Source organism: Hibiscus syriacus, unplaced genomic scaffold (assembly GCF_006381635.1).
Source record: "Hibiscus syriacus cultivar Baekdansim isolate YM2019G1 unplaced genomic scaffold, ASM638163v2 tig00110430_pilon, whole genome shotgun sequence".
NCBI lineage: Eukaryota > Viridiplantae > Streptophyta > Magnoliopsida > Malvales > Malvaceae > Hibiscus > Hibiscus syriacus.
The window spans coordinates 1,180,785-1,199,738 of NW_024062734.1; the positions used below are offsets into that span (position 1 = coordinate 1,180,785).

An 18,954-nucleotide genomic window follows, 5' to 3' on the forward strand; every position below is an offset into this window, starting at 1 on the left:
TACAATTTATTTTAGTATTGGGAATAAATGAATACTAATTAATATTCCCTATATATGTGGGATAAGATCTTGTTACACAACGTAAAACTCTTTTAGTTTTACACATATTTGAGGTTGTTGGATGGGTGAAAATAGATGTCTAAGATTAACAGTAGAAAATGAGAATATATTCACTGAAATATATATATATTATTTGTAAATTCATGAAGATTCAGCCACCCAATTTTGCATTCCAAAAACGACCATGCACCCATTTCAAAACACAACAAGATTAGCATTAATCCATCCTCAAGAATAACCCAAATTAATGACAAAAAAACAACAATAAAAAGCTTACATTATAATGGCAATATTGATGAGGATCATTAGAAAATCCCACCACAAAAATGGGCCCACATGATTTTTCTTCTATCGGACATTGAAATTCAACTCTTTGAAGAGCACAAGACGTGAACATGCGTGTTTGAACACACTAATCTTTGACATCTTAATTTCAAGAAAACACACAAAAAATATATACATATTTTAATGAGAACTGGCCATGTTTGTGGACACAATCACTGACACAGAGAGGGACTCTTTCTGTCCTATAGTATAGATTATATACCCTTGAAGTTGACAATTTGGTCAAGTGACTAGGAATAATACAATATAATATAATATAAACAAATTATTATGTAGCCTTTTTTTCGCATTATAATTTTCTTTAAAGACGAATATATGATTATATGTTAGGGGTATGAATTTTAAAAAAAGTATATTAGAAATTTAGAGGTTTACTTTATAAAATTTTAAGGTTTCGAAATTATATCATCAATAAAAAAAACTTAGACCATATAATAATTTAAAAAATTTAAGAGATATGACTGTATTTCAACACTCTCCTCGATCCATTCATGGTCTTCTTATTCTTTTCTAATACTCCAAAGAAACAATTTCCTTAGAAGTAATTTGCCCCCTTAATTGCTTATACAATAATTTTGTAATCATAAAGATGCATGAATGTTTCCTCTTCATTTTCTCAAAACGAGTCATTTCATTTCATTTCTTTCATAATATTAATAATTTCCACCTATAATTAATTGTATTACTCCATGTTCATGTGCCGTACAATTCTTTTATTAAATTTAAATATTATACATCAATTAATAATTGATATATTTATGTTATTAAAAAATTATTGAAATAGTTATTTGGAAAAAGAAATATTTAATAGTCGATTCAGTTGAAAAATATGAAAAAATCAACTTAATCGACTATATTTTTTTAAAACCGAAATCAAACTGACTTTGAAATAAAATCAACTACACTGAACTAACTTTTTTTATTTAGTTTGATCGAAAAAACAATTTAATTAAATTTTCATAAAGAGTTTTTTTATATATAAAAAGTTAATCAAATTACTATTACTACTAGATCATCACATAAACCTAAAAAGAACTGCCTTTTATATTTTGTTTAAATTTGTTAAAATGTTTACTTTTATTACATTATATTTTATATTTAAATTTGATTTGTATTACTGAGTTTGAGTTTAACTTTTAATTTGAGTTTTTATGAAAAATTCGATAATCAATTAATAGATAGAATCGTGGTTAAATAAAATTTATTTTGGTGGTGTGCGTACCAGAGTCCTTGTGGAGTGGCTCGTCTTCGCTCAAGCTCTTCCCATTTAGGCTGTGGTCCATAGTGACTTTGTCAAACGGGTCATTAAAGTCCAAAATTGGGTGCTGGTTCATTTGCTACAGTCCAAAATGCTTATTGGACATTGGTTTAGGTTCGACCCACAGTCCAAAACTTTCCGATTCTACCTATCTCCGCAGCTTCACCGTTGATGGTGGTTCTTGTGGGGGCACTTCCTCACCGTTCTCCTTCGGCACAGGAGCAGCCACGTATGACGGATCCATACTTTTTTGTGTTCATTCTAAAATTCGAATTTTATTTGGTTAATTATTTATTTTTTGATTGTTTTTATTCTAAAATTTTATTAGTGTCCATTCCATACAATTATGTTATTGATATATATATATATATATATATATTCATTCTCAAAAATATGTTTGGATTTTTCATACACTAGAGGACATAGAGAGAACATAGAGATGATAAAAAATATCACATTGACTACCAAAAATTAATAAGGAATAATTTTAACAAGATGTTGAGAGTATTCTTCAAGGAAAATTTTATTTTCAATATTTTTGTTTCCTTGTATGTTTTTTTTCTTCTAATTTGATTCTACTTAAACCTAATTTTAGGCTTGGAGTTTGAATTGGTTGCTGAAATATCAACATATTCAACATGAATTATAGATATTTTTTTTCAAGCATTCATATTTGATATTATAAGTGTATATAACTTTTTATCTATGAAGAAAATATTTATACATGGTTGTGATAAAACTTAAATATTGTTATAATAAATATTTTTCAAAGATTGGAAAAATGTGTTCTAAGGGATCCTTTTGTCAAAAATATAGATAATGATGTTGGAGTTAGGATAACGCATCATTACTTTTTTTCCTTCTCTTTCTTAGATTAGAATTGTATTTTATGTTTCGAAATTTCAATTTTAATAATGTGAATGATTAAATGTTACTATTAATACATAAAAAAATATAAATTATATAATGTTGTTTTAGTGTGAAAGTCACGTTTATTATCGTTAGTCAGGTCACTATATCGATAAGTTTAATAGTTCATTGTTATAATTAAAATTAAAATTAACATTTGATACTATAATTAATAATATTAAAAATTCAGTAATAAAATTGATATACTATCTAAAATTCAACGATAATAGTTTATTCTATTAAAAACACACATTATTCCCTATAAATCCTCCATTACAGATGTATCTTTGATTAATCAAAGTAGTGCTGTAGCGATGGAGTATTTCGATTTAGTCACAGCAACATCAACTCTTGCACTAATTGGTGTTTCATTGCTACTCTTTCTTCTCTCTTCTCTATGGATATCAAAAACAATTTCAAGAAACACAAGCCAAAAGAAAACAGCACCGGAAGCCAGTGGAGCATGGCCTATTATCGGCCATCTCCGCCTCCTAGGCGGGCGGACATAACCTTGGCTAACATGGTCGACAAATACGGAACAATCTTCACTATCAAATTGGGTGTGCATAGAGCTTTGGTTGTGAGCAGCTGGGAGATTGCTAAAGAATGTCTCACCATAAATGATAAAGCATTCGCCACTCGTCCAAAGCTATTAAGCATGGAACTCTTGGGATACAACTACGCTATGATCGGCACCGCGCCGTATGGACCTTACTGGCGTCAGGTGCGCAAGTTCGACACTATCGAGCTCCTCTCGAATCATCGTCTCGACTCTCTTAAACATGTTCGGGAATCCGAGATAAAGATGTCTGTGCAACAATTATACGGGCTATGGAAAAGGAAGAGGAGTAGTAACTTTGACAAAGTATTGGTGGAGATGAGGAAATGGTTTAAAGATGTTACTCTTAACGTAATTCTAAGAATTATAGTAGGGAAACGAATATCTGAATCCAGTGAAGGAGATGATGAAACCAAAAAATGGAAAAAGTCCTTAGATGACATAATAGAAATGAGTGGGAAGTTCATGGTATCTGATGCGCTGCCGTTTTTGAGATGGTTGGACATCTGTGGAGACGAGAAGTCCATGAGGAAGATAGCTGAAGAATCGGACCGAGTTATGGATGGATGGCTGCGGGAGCACAAGCAGAAGAGAGTCGAAGATGAAGCAAATAGTGAGAAAGATTTCATGGGAGTAATGCTATCTCTTCTTCGTGATGCAGAGGAGCACGATGCCGATACCATCAACAAAGCTACCAGTCTCGTATGTTCATATTTCTTAACCAAATCCTTAGTCTTAATAAACTCATCATTGATCTTTGAATGATACATGATCAAACAGGCTCTTATCTTAGGGGGAGAAGATACCACATCCATTACAATGACATGGGCATTATCTCTATTACTCAACAATCCTGATGCATTGAACAAAATCCAACAAGAACTAGACATCCATGTCGGTAAGGAAAAGTTGTTCGTGACAGAATCCGACACCAAAAACTTAGTGTTTCTTCAATCCGTCATTAAGGAAACGCTACGCCTATACCCAGCTGCTCCACTCTCCATAATCCATGAAGCCATCGAAAATTGTACGGTTAACGGATATCATATTCCAGCCGGCACTTGGCTTATTCTCAATCTTCAAAAAATTCAACGTGACCCATGTGTATGGGAAAACCCTACTGACTTTCTACCGGAAAGGTTCATGACTGTCAATGAAGGTGTTGATGTGAGGGGACAAAATTTCCAACTGATTCCATTTGGGAGTGGTAGAAGAATGTGTCCTGGAGTTTCGTTTGCACTTCAGATTTTGCAGATTACATTGGCTAATTTGTTGCACTGGTTCGAGTTTGAGACCCCATCGGGTGAAGCAATCGATATGCGGGAAGCCGCGGGAATAACCAGTTCTAAAGCAACACCACTGGAACTTCATATAACTCCTCGTCTTCCTGCTTTTGTTTACGACTCCTCCAGCTAGATGTTAGTGTTAAATTTAGCTTGTAATAACCAAAACACTTAATAAGTGTCCAAGCAAATGGATGTTGTTTCAACCTCAATTTCCCTGTGTAACTATTGCGAGTTGGAAGCGTAGGTAGACACTCGAATAATTTTTTAACTCGAAATATTATTAATACGAAACAAAATACGTTACAACAATGTTACACCAATATTACAACACTGCAACACTACAACACTAGCTGCGGCTAGTTTACAAACACAATCTCAATATTCTAAGCTTTGCTAAGCTTTTTTTTTCAATTCTCTAATAGTTTTGCTAAGCTATTATTTATTCTAACTTTTCTAAACTTTCATTTTTTTCTCACTTTGCATTGCAACTAAGCTTAGGATATATATATATAGGATATATAGGATATATATATATATATATATATATATAGGTATAATAAACCTTCTTCAATCTTCTTGCCGCCATTCCCTTTGCTTGCCGTAATAAAATTTCATGTCCTTTTTTCTTTAATTGATGTCACGTCCAATTCTACACAATTTCAAGTGTTTCATTTCTACCTTTGACTTTTCAAACTCTTCTTGCCGACTCAAACTTTCCTTCACGTGAATATGTTGTCATATTTCCAATTCAAGTTGCTTCCACTTTATTCTCCACGTGGGTCATATCATACATTATTTTGACTTGTCAACCTTTGTTGTAACATGTTGCCAAACTCCATTTCTTAAGCTACTGCTACAATTCATTTCTCATGTGCTTGTTTCTACAAGGTTCTAATCATATTAAATAATTAAGTTTGATTTATAACGTTACGATCTTGCGATCAAAATAAAATTAAAATGAAACTTTAAATATGAATTTAAAAAAAATAAGTGTCTAAAACGAAATCAAAGTGATAGTTAAATGACTAAATGCATAATTTATCCTACAAAATCTATTATTTTGAATTATATTTAAATTCATTATTATTTTTTATACATATATTGTGATAGGCTTATATTATAAATAAGTACTTAAATGTATATCATTTTTTCATCTAAGTATATTTTTTGTCAATATAAGTACCTAAAGTTATATTTTTATTGTAAAAATAGGTACCTATTATTCAATTTTTTCATCTAGTTACCTAAAGTATTCTTTAATTAATTTCACGTGTCAACTTTTTTATAACTTAGATAAAAGAATTGAATACTTTATGTACCTATTTTGATAAAAAGATAACTTTAGATACTAATTTTAACAAAAAAATACTTTTTGCACTTAAATGAAAAAGAAGGTATACTTTAGGTACTTATTTGTGATATAAGCCATTATGATATAATATATATATATATATATATATATATATATATATATATGTTGGAATTATCATTTTGTTAAATTAATGAAATAATACTTGTTAATCCTATTATATACTTTTAATAGATTAATATAGTTGACAATTTAAATTATATAATAAGTAAAATATAATGATTTGATTTAATAACTTAACTAATTAAATAGATACTATTATTTTTTAATCTTCATATATATATTTTAAGTAATTTATCTAACTATTAAATAAGTAATTTATCCATGAAGCCACCGAAGATTGTACGGCAACCAAAAGACAATGTTTGGCATGGTGCCCTATATCAGAGTTTATCGCTAGTTAGTTACCTATAACGATCACGTATAGTTAGTTGCCAAAAGACAATGTATTACCTTTTAGGTGTTTAGATGAAAATTTTGTACTATTTTCTTTTTATAGTAAGAATTTAGATATCGATAAATTATTTTATAAAGAAATATTCGATAAATTATTTTATAAAGAAATATTCGATAAATTACACTTATGATCATTTATTTATGGAAGATTTTTATATGAATATCGATTTTTTAATTTTGTCAACTAGATCATTTGATTATTTAAATGATGTTAGTCAAATCATATATCATTAACATTTGACGGAGAAATTGGCATGAAAATTAATAAAAATTGATATAATCACATATTTGGTTCTCATTATCTCTCATCTTATCAACTTGAATCTAATTTTAATTTAATTCAATAAATTTAATTCTCTAATTAAATGATGACACTGATTAGAGAAAGAAATTTTTTGAAGAAGAATGGTGTTCCGAGAAGAACCAAACCTGGAATTCGGAGGAAGAATTTGATGCACACTAACCATTAGACTCAATCCTACATTTATGATATGAATTACGTATATATATTATATTTTTAGTTAATGTCAAAAAGGGAAATAAAAGTGACTAATAACCCAAGCTAATTAGAATGTTTATGAGCCCCTAAATTATTAAAATAAATCTAATAGTTAATTTATAACTTGATTGATTTCATATATATATATATATATATATATATATATATATATATATATTAAACTGTAGATAATATAAATTAAAATTAAAATTGAATTTAATATTTTTATTTTTAAACTAAATTTAATAAAAATATTATCTCAATGGAATTTATATTATGATCTAAATATTTAAATAATATATTTAAAAATAATATTAGAGATATTATAACATAATGTTACGAAAAACATTAAATATTAGAGTAGTAAAAACATTAGAAGAATTATACCCCAAATTATTTCTTATTTAGTTAAAAATATGTAATAAATAAAGTCAATATGAATAAAACTTTTTATTTCAAGAGTATTTTTTTTTACATAAAAGTAAAAAAAAAAAATTAATGAATTGACGAAGATGACATTCTTAGAAACTTGTCAAAAAGTACTGCTATTTGGTAATGTTTTTTTTCCCGACCAGGTGAGAATGAGAATAAACTAAACATAAAAATAAGATTTTGATTTTTTTTATCTTATTATCATCTTTTTCGTAAACCAAATGTCTCCTAATGTCCAAACCAAAAATATGAATAAAAATTAAAAATAATTTAAAATTTAAAATTGTTTGACTCAAAATAATATATGCATTAAAGTAAACTCAACTTACTTAACCTGAAATAATTAAAACATGAAATGATCCAACCCAATAATAGAAACCCTTAAACTCAAAATGGACCCTATATATATATATATATATATATGATGACTCAACCCAAAACCAACTTAATACAAAACCAACCCGATCGACCTAACTCACAAGTCTAATGTCGCGTTAATATACATTGAGTTAAACATGATTAAATGATGATTGGCTCAAAACTCCTATACTGGTCAATTTTATAAACACTTATGGGGCCTATCCTACCCTTCGAAGAGAATCCTCCTCTGGAAATTTTGTCGGAATTTTATTCTCACAATGCACAATCTTTCCATTGAGCGTGTTGTTCCTAATTCTTTATACCCACGGTGTAAACAGGTATTCGAAGACCCTTTGCGTGTTAGTAAGGAATGTTATTTTGGTGCTAATGTCTTGGGTTTCCAATGGCCAAGGAATGTGAGCACTCTTGAGTTTATAGAATGGGTATAATGGTTATTCTCAAAGCACAACAAAATTCATGACAACGAAATTGCAATTACAATTTGGGTCATTTGGTATGCCAGGAATAGAATGCTCTACGAAAATACCTATCAATGAGTAGAGGATGCAGTTACCTTCATTTGAAACTATGTGAAGGAAATTGAAACGCTTTTTCATTGCCTTCATCACTTCATGGTGTATACAAATTTACATTGGCTGCCTCCAAGTGATCCCATTGTTAAAGTTAAAGTTGACGCCAACTTCTCCATAATGGGTGCCTCTTTTTGGTCTGGGTTCATCGTTTGGGACAGTGCTGACATGATTTTGGGCTCTGGATATCGTCTAAATATAAATATTCATAGTGTTTTTGTGATGGAAGCTTTGGATGGTTCAGGGACTGCGCTTTGCTCTTGATCTAGACATGCATACCATCAAATTAAAAGGGATTTGTCTGGGAGTTGTCCCATTTAAATGTCGTACGACATAACGGCAGGATCGAGATGTTATGTCTATAACATTTAGTATCAGAGCAAAATTATTGGTGGTTGACAGTTTGGGTTTCTTGTTTCTTTTGAGAATTCACGCCAAGTGCTTGAACAGTGGGAGTAGGCAAGGGAGATAGAATTCATGCTGAGCATTTTCAGAGGAGGGAGGAAAAAGAGAGACTATAGGGGAAGGAAGATGAGTGTTCCGAATAGGTTTGAACTCATGGCTTATAAAAACATGAGAGAACAAAGATAAACAATTTGATTAATCGACCAAATGTGCTTATTCCATAAATCAATATTTGAGAAACAAAAGTTATCTGAACAAATGAATGGGTCACCATATATATAATAAAATGTCATAACTTCATTCATAGTTATTATCTTGAGCGGTTACATCAATGTTTTTTGTGTTCATTTAACATTCTTGAACTTGATTTATGTCATTAGAGGGTTTGGCATGTGAAGACCAATAACGGAAGGCTTAAATTAAAATTAAGATTTTAATTTATATGTTTTTTTCCAAGTTTCTAAATTATTTTTAGTCAAAATAAATCCTTAAATTATTATATTAATCATTTTAAGTACCTAGATTATTTTTAGTTAAAATAAGTACTTAAATTATACTCTTTTTTTCCTTTAATTCTATAAATTATTTTTTTATCAAAATAAGTATCTAATGTGACATGCCAACATTTCATTATTGAAAAAAATTAATTAAAAAAATAATTCATAAAATAATTACATATGATAGTTTAAGGGCTTAATTGGATAAAAAATAATTTTAAAAACTAAAAAAAAGTTTAGGGGCTTATTTTTAATTTAAGCCTAATGCGAACGACCCAGAGCATGATATTACAAATGTCATGTATCAATGAGCCCATAGCCTAATCCTAAGTCCTAACAGCTACTTTGGAGTTCAAAACATTCGTAAAAAAAAATAAACAAACAAATAAAAAAAATCCATGCATTTCACTATAGTATTCTCAACTCATTTCCAGGAAACCTGGTAAATTATAAAAGTAGGAGGGATGAAAATACATAAACATATAAGAAAAGTATTGAAAGGAGAGAGTGTGATAAACAATTAATGAGAGTGAAGGAAGATGAGAAAGAGCATTAATGGCGAAGACAAGGGTATTAAATATTTTGCTGTGAGGGTAACTTAATTGCTTACGCTTATCGCTGCAATTGTCTGTTCCTCCTCTAACACTCTAATGTGCCCCTTCATTGCTATCCCCATCTGCCTCCCTGAGCACCCATTTAATGCCCTCTCTCTCTCTCTCTATCTATATATATATATATGCAGTGATTTAATAAATGTCGAGGTTGGAAATTTTATAATATTATACTCGCATGGCCATCAAAAATATCAAAATCATCCAAGAAACAAAAAATACATGATAATAAGATATTAGAAATCCAACTCATTGAGTTTTACTTTGTTAATTGTAGATTCTTCAACTCTGAACTGAGTTGGTCTGAGTTGTTGAACTTGACTGAGCTTGCTGATGCTGGTCCTATTTTCATTGAGTTTGGTGGTGGGGGTGGAGCAGCACAAACTGGGATTATTGATCTCATTTTAACTGCCGGGGCAATGTTTAACCCTCCTGTGTACATGTTCCGGGCCATTTCTGGTTGTGGTGCCATTTGCAATGGATTTGGAGACCCAAAGATTCGTCTGATAAGCTCGCTTGCTTCGGTTCTTGCTGCGTTGTCGAGCATATTGATCTTAGCAGTACCACAGCAACTAGTACTTGCTCCATGGATATAACTAGAACTTGAACCGTCCTTCTCAATGCATTTGTTGATGACTTGATCATGTTGGTTAAGTAGAGGAGGCGGTTTCACTTCATGTTTACCCCCAACTTGTACTGGTGGCAAGATCTTTGAAGCTGTTCTTGGTGGAGGTGGAGGAAGTAGAGATACAAAGCTGCTGCTTCGTTTTTGTGTCGAACTATCCGTTAAGACATCGATAACCCTCCATTTTTTATGATTTAGAGATTTACCTGAGGCGGAAGAAGATGGAAGGATGATGATATCATTGTTGTTGCCATTGACCATTCTTCTTTTTGCTTGGTTATTATAATCCCCCCTCCTAAACTGTTTGCTGTTATCTTTTGGCCTGAAGCTCGAGAGGACTCTCGACACAACTGCCTGATCTCGGTCCTCTTGATCGCCGGTTTCTTTTTTCGTTGATGAATCCAAGTTTGGCACTGAACAAATATGTACAGATAAAAGCATGCACCACGATACAAATATGTATAGTCTTACTGCTAGGAAGCGAAGCTTACTTGTTTTCAAGGCCGACCAAGCTGCAATTGCAGCATTCTTCTCTGCTTGCTTCTTCGTTTTGGCCGGCTCACCGGTGAAGCTCATGCTGGCAAATTCCACACTGCAAGTGAAGATCGGGCTATGGCCGGGACCTGATCTTATGGTGGTGTAAACAGGTAGTCTAAGCCCTGCTCTATGAGTAGTTTCCTGTAGGAGATTCTTATAAACTCCGGTCTCATCCTTCATACAAGAGAAAAGGGTGTTGTTTAATCTCATCTACCATAAAAAAAACTAGTGAAACAAGAAGGTAAAAAGTGCTTACGAGAACTCTTGCAGTGAGAGACCTTGAAAGGCCTCTTACGTATAAAACATTGAGAGCCGCCTCGGCAGCCGCGTGCTCCGCCTGTCTCAACGTCGGGCAGAAGCTCGGGCTTTCGAAGATCTCGCCGTTGAAGTTCACCGAGGCTTTGAACCTCGGTGCATGATCGGGTCCTTCTCTGATGCAGGCATAGGAAGGAAGGTTAAAGCAGCTTCTTTGTGCGAGTTCTTGCAGTTGATTCTTGAACATCATCTACCATGAAACCAAAAACATCCGACATAAGATGTAGAATTAAAGTGAAACGAGAGACCTGATAAAATGAACTCAGCTAATGAGAACTCACCTACCTCACCTCCTGGTTTAGTTTTTATCCCTCCAATACAACATTAGTGTGGGAGTTTTATCTCAGGACAAAGATATCTGATGAAATAGAAGAAAAAAAGTTAAAAAAATGAAAATTCATTACTTGGGCTTTGATTACTGTACTGGTCTACTTCTATAACTATACACACTGCCCACCTGTTTTCTTTTAAATAATTAAAAGGGAAGAGAGAAATTTACCCAATGTGAAAATAGTATTGGATTTGCATTGCGTGGCAGTCGGAATTCCCCCTACACAGCTAAGTACAGTGATTTATTTCACCTTACTCGAACTCGAACTCAAATTGCATATTTGCATTCCAATGGAACTATTTTTCTTTTAAAGTAATTCACAAAAAGTAAGTATTATTGAAAAAATAATTTATCTTTTGTGATTATTAATGCAAATTAGCAGCTAAGCTGGGTCTAAAAACAAAAGCACTATAGGTATAGACAGGTCCCGCATTAACTCTGTTTCTTGTTACTGTCCGTAATTCCAGTGATTTCTTGGAAACTTGAAAGATGTTTTGTAATTGGCAGCGGACATAACAACTACCAAGTGAGCAGCTGTTTTGTTTTACTAACGAAAGTTTTTGAATATATGAAAATTTAAATTTTTTAAAGAATTGTTTTTTTAACTTTTTTTCGATCCATCTCTGCTTATTATTACACCGTGACTTGGTAATAGTACATGTCCCTGTCTATGTAGTTTTATAATGTGCACAAAGATCCGACAGGGTTGTGTTAGTAACACAGGTTCCCCAGGGAACTTCACCCTGAACTTGTTCTTGGTTAAGGGCATGCTAGAGCGAATATCTCCTTGAAGCTCTCAACCAATCCTTTGTTATAGGGGTTTGCTCGGCGATCATACCAATATCTGAAAGTTCATATGTTCCTGTAGTAGCAAGATATTCAGATGGTTGCACCAATCTAACAAAAACAAAAATATAACCTTACATTGGTGAACTTTTTGTGTATGACGGAATTTAATGATAGAATTTAGGGTCTAACTTAAACCTTTAAAAAAATTAGAGGTTTACATTAAACTTTTCAAAAAATTTGAAGAGTTCAGTTTACATTCTTTCAAAAAAAAAGTATAATTAATTTTTTTTGAAATTTGTAGAGGTTTAATGAGAATTTTTAAAAATTATGAGAGGGGTTTAATTAAGAATATTAAAAAAATTTAAAAATTAATCTGATTTTTTAAAATTTTTATGGAAAACAAATTAAATATTTTAAAATTTTAAAGATCTAAATTAAAATTTTTCAAATTTTTGGGCCATGGCCCCTTGCTTACCACATGATTGTTGGTTAAAATACAATTATAAAACAAAGATGTTGATGTTGACTAACAAAAAAAATAATAAAATAAATTAAATATGATGTGTAATCACTGTTTTAAAAGTAATTTCATCTATACTCATTTTTAAAATTGGACATTATCTTCAAGGTCAACATAATCTTTTAAATTTTATATACCCAAAATAAGGAAGTGAAACTCTATATAGTGTTGACCTTTTCTCGAAATAAAGGAAAACAAGTTTTTAACCGAAGTAAACACTATAAGAAAAAGAGACGTTGAAAACTCATAACACATTAATATACAGTGAATGAACTTTGTTCTTGTTAACATAAGGATTAACTCATTACACACGACTACTCTTAGATTTATTTTAGTTTTGAGATAGTTTAAAATTTTTGCCAAATAATACTTCAAGGTACTCATAAGTGTTCTAGAAAGATGACACAAAATCTTTCATAGAAGGTGGTTAACTGTTCGCACTTGCTTATATGATTTGATCAAGTCTATCATAATATAGATCATCTAATTTAGGGTTATGAAATCGTTAATAGCTTAACATCTAATTAATAATTTACTGAATTCATCAAGTATGTCTCATTAGGACCACCCAAATCCTAAGCTATGAATTTGTTAAAATAATAAAATTCATTCTTGCAGCTCGACCGATTTATCGAGTCCATCTCACAAGGATCACCCAAATTATGTATGTACATTGTTTGCCACATTAATAGGTAAAGATGTACACAATGTGCCTTTTCATAGTTTTATTTTATCACATTGAACTTAGAAAATTAAGTTAAATATCTACGATGAATTCCTCAATCAAATGGACTTAAGACTCATTTCCCACGACGATGCATGAATCATGTTTCTATTTAACTTTTAACTTAATGAATCAAAGATTCTATTCAATCCTCTCATACTTCATTATTAGTATGATCTTTTTGTTTTATAGACTCATGTCATCTCTTATCATTTTATGTTTTGATTTTTATGAATCAAAGACTCATGCGTTGTCAATGACTAAAAAAAGATAATAAACAAATAATATACCTAGTAATCATTCTAGACTATTAAAAAAATCTCTCAATTTCATGCAATTTCTTAAAGTATCATTCTCATACATATAAATTATAAACTTATATGATTCACAATATACTACATAAAATTAATGGTCAATTTATTTTTCCAAATACCCTCACATTATCTAGTATTTTAGGATAGGGTGTTCATTTTTCAATTTTAACCGAATTACCCGATCGAACCGAGTTAGTTCGATTAATTTGGTCGGCCACCGAATTAGTTCGGTCTCAAACGTCTTATCTTGATCATCTTTAATTTTTGTATCGTTTATTTTTTTCAGGTCAAAAAAGAAGAACATACAAATGAAGCTACAACTATCATCTCAGTAATGCACACCAGCATACAACATTTGATTTTGAGGGCATTCCCAACCAACATCTACGCTATGAACAACACCATTTTCTAAATAGCAAGTTAAATGATAATGGACCAATATTAGCTTGAATGATATGTAAAAATGTGTAATTAATGTATTTATAATGGTACTAATTTTGATTTTGTATAATTATACTTGTATAAATACAACTAAATGAAATATCATGTTGTAATTAATTGAAACAAGATGGATTGATGTTGAACCCAACCCCTTCTTCTTCAAGCACATGCATGAATTGGTTTCAAGTCATAGAACATCCCCCATTTATAATATATAATATTAAGTAGCCGTTGCTTTCAAAGATTCTGTTAATGTATTCTATACAAAATCCTGATTAACCGATGAAGCAGGGGAAAGCAGATAAATTGGAAAACGGTAAACTATGTATTCAGCCACCCATCTATTGTTGTAGTTTTGTTTTGATCACTCAATTATTTTTTTCCCAAAATCATATTTAATAATATGTTTTGGTCACATGTCGATACAAAACTAACAGTGATACTAACGCGTTACCGAAAGATAATGTCATGTCATCATTGAAAAAGATAAAATAAGTCTTACCATGTCAACAATTTTGCTTATTTTTAAGGTAGACTACGTATTTAGTCACGTAACTATTCGTGTGGTTCTGTTTTGATCACCAAATTACTTTCTTTATTTTTTCAAAATCATACCTAAAATTACAATATATATGATTTTGAAAATAAAATAATAGAATGACCAAAACAGAATCGTGAGAATAGATGGGTGGCTGAATAAATAGTTTATCGTAAGAAAAATAAAGATGCGAAAAGAGGATAAATTAGGGCAAGCATTGGTCAATCCTCCTAAAAAAACGGATGAAACACCAAAACAAGTCCTTCCCTGTCATATTTCCCGTCCCGTCCTTACATTTCACCACCACCACGACCATTTCAATTTTCATTTTCATATCATAGAAATTAAAACAACAAAAAGAAAAAGAAGGAAAATCCAGTTTGTTTCTCAGAAAGAATTAGATAATGCGACCATAGTTTTCTCCAAACCTTCATATCTCCGTTTTGTTACCTTCTACAACTTTATTCAATGTTTTTTTTTTCTCCTTGACCGATACCTCAGCCAATAACCAGGCTGATGATGAAAAGAAGTCTGACGCCGACAATACTTTGTCTAAATCGGAGTCGAAAAAGGAAGAGAATGAAGAGACGACTGCCGCAGATGACCAGACGGAGAAAGTAGAGGAAAACGGAACTGAAATCTGTGAAAATCATGAAGAGATGGAAAATGGAGGGGAACTTGAACCTATTCCTCCACCATATACCCTGGAAAATGCCTTTGAAGACATTGAACAGTGAACAGTTCATATCAAATTTCTCCTCCATCATAGAGGAGAAGGAGGAGGCGGAGGCAGTGAAGAAGAAGGTGGAGGCCGAGAAGAAGAAGGCTGAGGCCGAGGCCAAATAGAAGAATGAGGTAGAGGAAAATGAGGAGGCTGAGGAGAAGGTGGCCGAGATGGAAGCAGAGAAGGAGAATGAGGACAACGAGGCGGAGAAGGAGGTTGAAGATGCAGGTTTAGAAATTCCGGAGTTGATGGAAAAATATTTCCGTCTTTTCGAAGAGGAACTATCCATCCTTGAATCATCAGCCTCATCCGACACAAGAGTGAAGGTTTATCTTCTTCCTGATGATGATCCGTTGTTCTTCAAAGCTGTTGGGCAGATGACGAAGTTGTATAAAGATCTATCAGCACACATCAAACCAGATTTGAAACAAGGCCCTTTAATCAATCGCACCAGCACGATTCTAAACCGAGCAATGTGTTATCTCGAAGACGAATTCAGATTTCTCCTGGAAGAGGAACGCAACGAGGAAACCGATCAGAAACAAGAGGTTGTACAAGAAGTTGCAGAAGAGGCACCAAAAGAGGATGAAAAGGAAGATGCAGAGCAATCCACTGAGCCTGGTGAAGACAAGCCTGCTGTTGAGGAACTCAAATTCGAGAAATATTCCGATAAAGTTTTGGCCAACATTAATAAAATAGTCTTGGAGTTGATCACAGGTGAACATGAATTGGAGTGCTGCGAAGTTTACATGATCACAAGGACGCATGTGCTTGGGGAGACATTGAAGAATCTTGGGTACGAGAAAATTAGTATAGATGAGGCTCAAAAGAAGTCATGGGAATCATTGGAACGAAACATCCCTCCATGGATCATGACCTTCAAACAATCGCCTTGGTCCTTCATGGATTTCCATCTCGTTCTCAAGGAAATGTGGGTTGAAGAGACTATAGAGGAGAGTATTCAAAATGCAGATCTGACCGCAAGTGACTTTTGGGTGTAAATACACAATGTTCCGAGAAAATGCCGAAAAACACTAATGGACATTCTGTGTGTGTTTTGTTAGGAAAATAAACCGAGTACAAGTAATTTCCCTATAACCAGATTAGTGAGAATGCGAAATAAAAGCGGAAAAATAATACCCGAAAATTGATAACGGAGTTCAGCCAATTGTGCTTACGTCTCCGGGCTGCTGCAGATCTTTTACTAAGAGAGAAAATTTACAGGTGTTTACAAAACACTCACTACTCACAAGAAAGCTCTCTAGTATAGGAAGAAAGAAATGTTTTGGGATGATTTTGAAGCTAAATGGGTAAGGGTATTTATAGTAGAAACTTAGGGACTAATCTTTGAAAATACCCTAAAGTGCAATGACTAAAGTGAATTTACCCATTCCTATTTTCAACAAACATCTACCAAAATTTTACCAAACTTTGAAAAACATTTTTCAAAGAAACATTTACCAAACTTTGAAAAAAACATTTTCCAAAGTTGGTTGCCAAACTTTGAAACTTTTAACAATCTCCCACTTGAAGACTGATTTTAATATGTCTTCACACCTCGATCAATGCAGCAGCATGTCTAGTCTTGTTATTCTAGCATGCCAACTGAAGTTGAACACAACTTCAGTTTATCCGTAGTCACCGTCTTTGTCAACATGTCTGCCGGATTTTGAGCTCCACTAATCTTTTCAAGTTTCAAAATCCCATCTTCCAGAAGAGACCGGATAAAATGATATCTCAATTGTATGTGCTTTGTCCTGGAATGAAAAGACGGATTCTTTGCTAGATGGATAGCACTTTGACTGTCGCAATACAAGATATTGTTTTCTTGTTTCTTGCCTAACTCTTCCAAGAAACTTTGGAGCCAAACCATCTCCTTGCTGGCTTCCGTAACAGCGACATATTCGGCTTCAGTTGTGGAGAGAGCAACTATCTTCTGTAGTTGAGAAACCCAACTCACTGCAGTTCCTCCTAGAGTATAGACATACCCTGTAGTGCTCCTTCTGATGTCGACATTTCCGGCTAAGTCAGCATCTACATAGCCTGTCAGTATCATATCTCCACCTTTGAAACAAAGTGCTTTGTTTGTGGTACCCCGAAGATATCTGAGGATCCATTTGACTGCTTCCCAGTGTACCTTGCCCGGATTATTCATGTACCTGCTAACAGCTCCCACTGCATGAGCAATATCTGGTCTGGTACAAACCATGGCATACATCAGACTTCCAATTGCTGAGGCATACGACACCTTCACCATGTGTGCACGTTCTTCCTCCGTCTTTGGTGATTGGTCTTTGGAGAGTCTGAAATGAACACCTAATGGTGTACTTACTGGTTTAGCATCTTGCATGTTGAACCTTGTAACATCCGCAATACCGGGTTAGTGACCAAATTGTAAAGTTTCAGAATTTGGTGACTAAAGTAGAAGAATGAAAGAATTCAATGATTATTTGAATATATATTGAAGGTTATTTGGTAATTATTAAAGGAAATTAAGGGTATTATGGTCATTTGACCAGAAAGATTTTTTATAATTTTTTTTAAGGGTAATAAGCACGTATGAAGAAGAGTCCAGAGCATTCTTCAGTCTTCTTCTTCCTCCTCTCCACCGTGAAGCTTGGTATAAGGTAAGTGAGTCTTTAGTTGGTTAATTCTTTCGTTTTAAAGCTTGTTTTGATTCTTGGGATATTAAGAAAGATTAAGGAAAGCTTTAGGGGGCTTAAACCTCAAAGATTAACAAGTTATGAGAAATTAAGAAAAATGAGTTTTTAAGTGAATTTTTGATATGGAAGGAGTTAATAGATTGTGAAGTTGAATTTGACTTGTCAAGGATTAAATTAAGAGGTAGGAAGTGTTAGAATTGGAATTAGAACACATTGGAAATTTGGTATGATTTTTGAATCTTATATGGAAGATAGAATTTTGAGTTTAAAGAAGGGATTATGGAGTAGAAATGAGTTTAAGTATGTGTATGAAAGTTAGGAATATTAAAGGGAATGAAGTATGATGTGTTGAGCTGAAAATGAAGGATTTTCGAGCTCAAAATATGATTTCTGGGCAAGGGGAATCGGTACCCATTCAAGGGGAACCGATACCCCTTCAAACGAACAAGAATTTCCAGTATGTCATGGGGGAACCGATACCCCCATAGGGGGGAACCGATTCCCCCTAAAGGAAAATTGGGAATATGGGTTTAATAAGTTCATTTAAGTTGCTAGTATCCAATTAGAAGGTGTAGGTATCTAATGATTGTCACGAAATGTACATTTATGTAGATTCTACGCAGAAAGAAATTCCGGAACGTTTGGCAAGTAAGATCGATCAAGGGAAAGATAAGAGATTGGAATTGGCTAGTGAGGCCAGGTGAGTGCATATTAGTTAGTTTATGGTGCTAAATGGAAACAAGACTTGCGACAAGTCTATTTCCTATGTTAGAATGCATGAATATATGATTATACGT

At 32.8% G+C, this 18,954-nt stretch overlaps 1 protein-coding gene and 1 pseudogene across 2 annotated transcripts; one reads left to right on the plus strand and one right to left on the minus strand.

Moving 5' to 3' along the window:
- Positions 1-2,865: 2,865 nt before the first annotated feature.
- On the plus strand, positions 2,866-4,629 carry LOC120125491 (annotated as a pseudogene).
- Positions 4,630-9,846: 5,217 nt separating this feature from the next.
- Positions 9,847-11,723, minus strand: LOC120125238 (double-stranded RNA-binding protein 5-like). Of its 2 annotated transcripts, none has more exons than XM_039143720.1 (6): positions 11,613-11,723; positions 11,399-11,471; positions 11,055-11,303; positions 10,753-10,972; positions 10,446-10,674; positions 9,847-10,397 (listed from the first exon to the last, which is right to left on the minus strand). In XM_039143720.1, the coding sequence occupies exons 3-6, from the start codon at positions 11,301-11,303 to the stop codon at positions 9,896-9,898; spliced, it is 1,200 nt and encodes a 399-aa protein (XP_038999651.1). In that variant the 5' UTR covers positions 11,399-11,471; positions 11,613-11,723; the 3' UTR covers positions 9,847-9,895. The 2 variants fall into 2 exon arrangements, with proteins under 2 accessions (XP_038999651.1, XP_038999650.1); XM_039143719.1 differs by having other exon boundaries at positions 11,395-11,471; positions 11,613-11,722.
- Positions 11,724-18,954: the final 7,231 nt, after the last annotated feature.

Bases quoted from the DNA above. Each gene is read 5' to 3' on its own strand.
- LOC120125238 (XM_039143720.1), bottom strand. From the start codon at position 11,303: ATGATGTTCAAGAATCAACTGCAAGAACTCGCACAAAGAAGCTGCTTT. The intron at 10,973-11,054 runs GTAAGCACTTTT...TCTTGTATGAAG, and splicing joins CTCTCACTGCAAGAGTTCTC to GATGAGACCGGAGTTTATAA. The intron at 10,675-10,752 runs GTAAGCTTCGCT...ATATTTGTTCAG, and splicing joins TTGGTCGGCCTTGAAAACAA to TGCCAAACTTGGATTCATCA.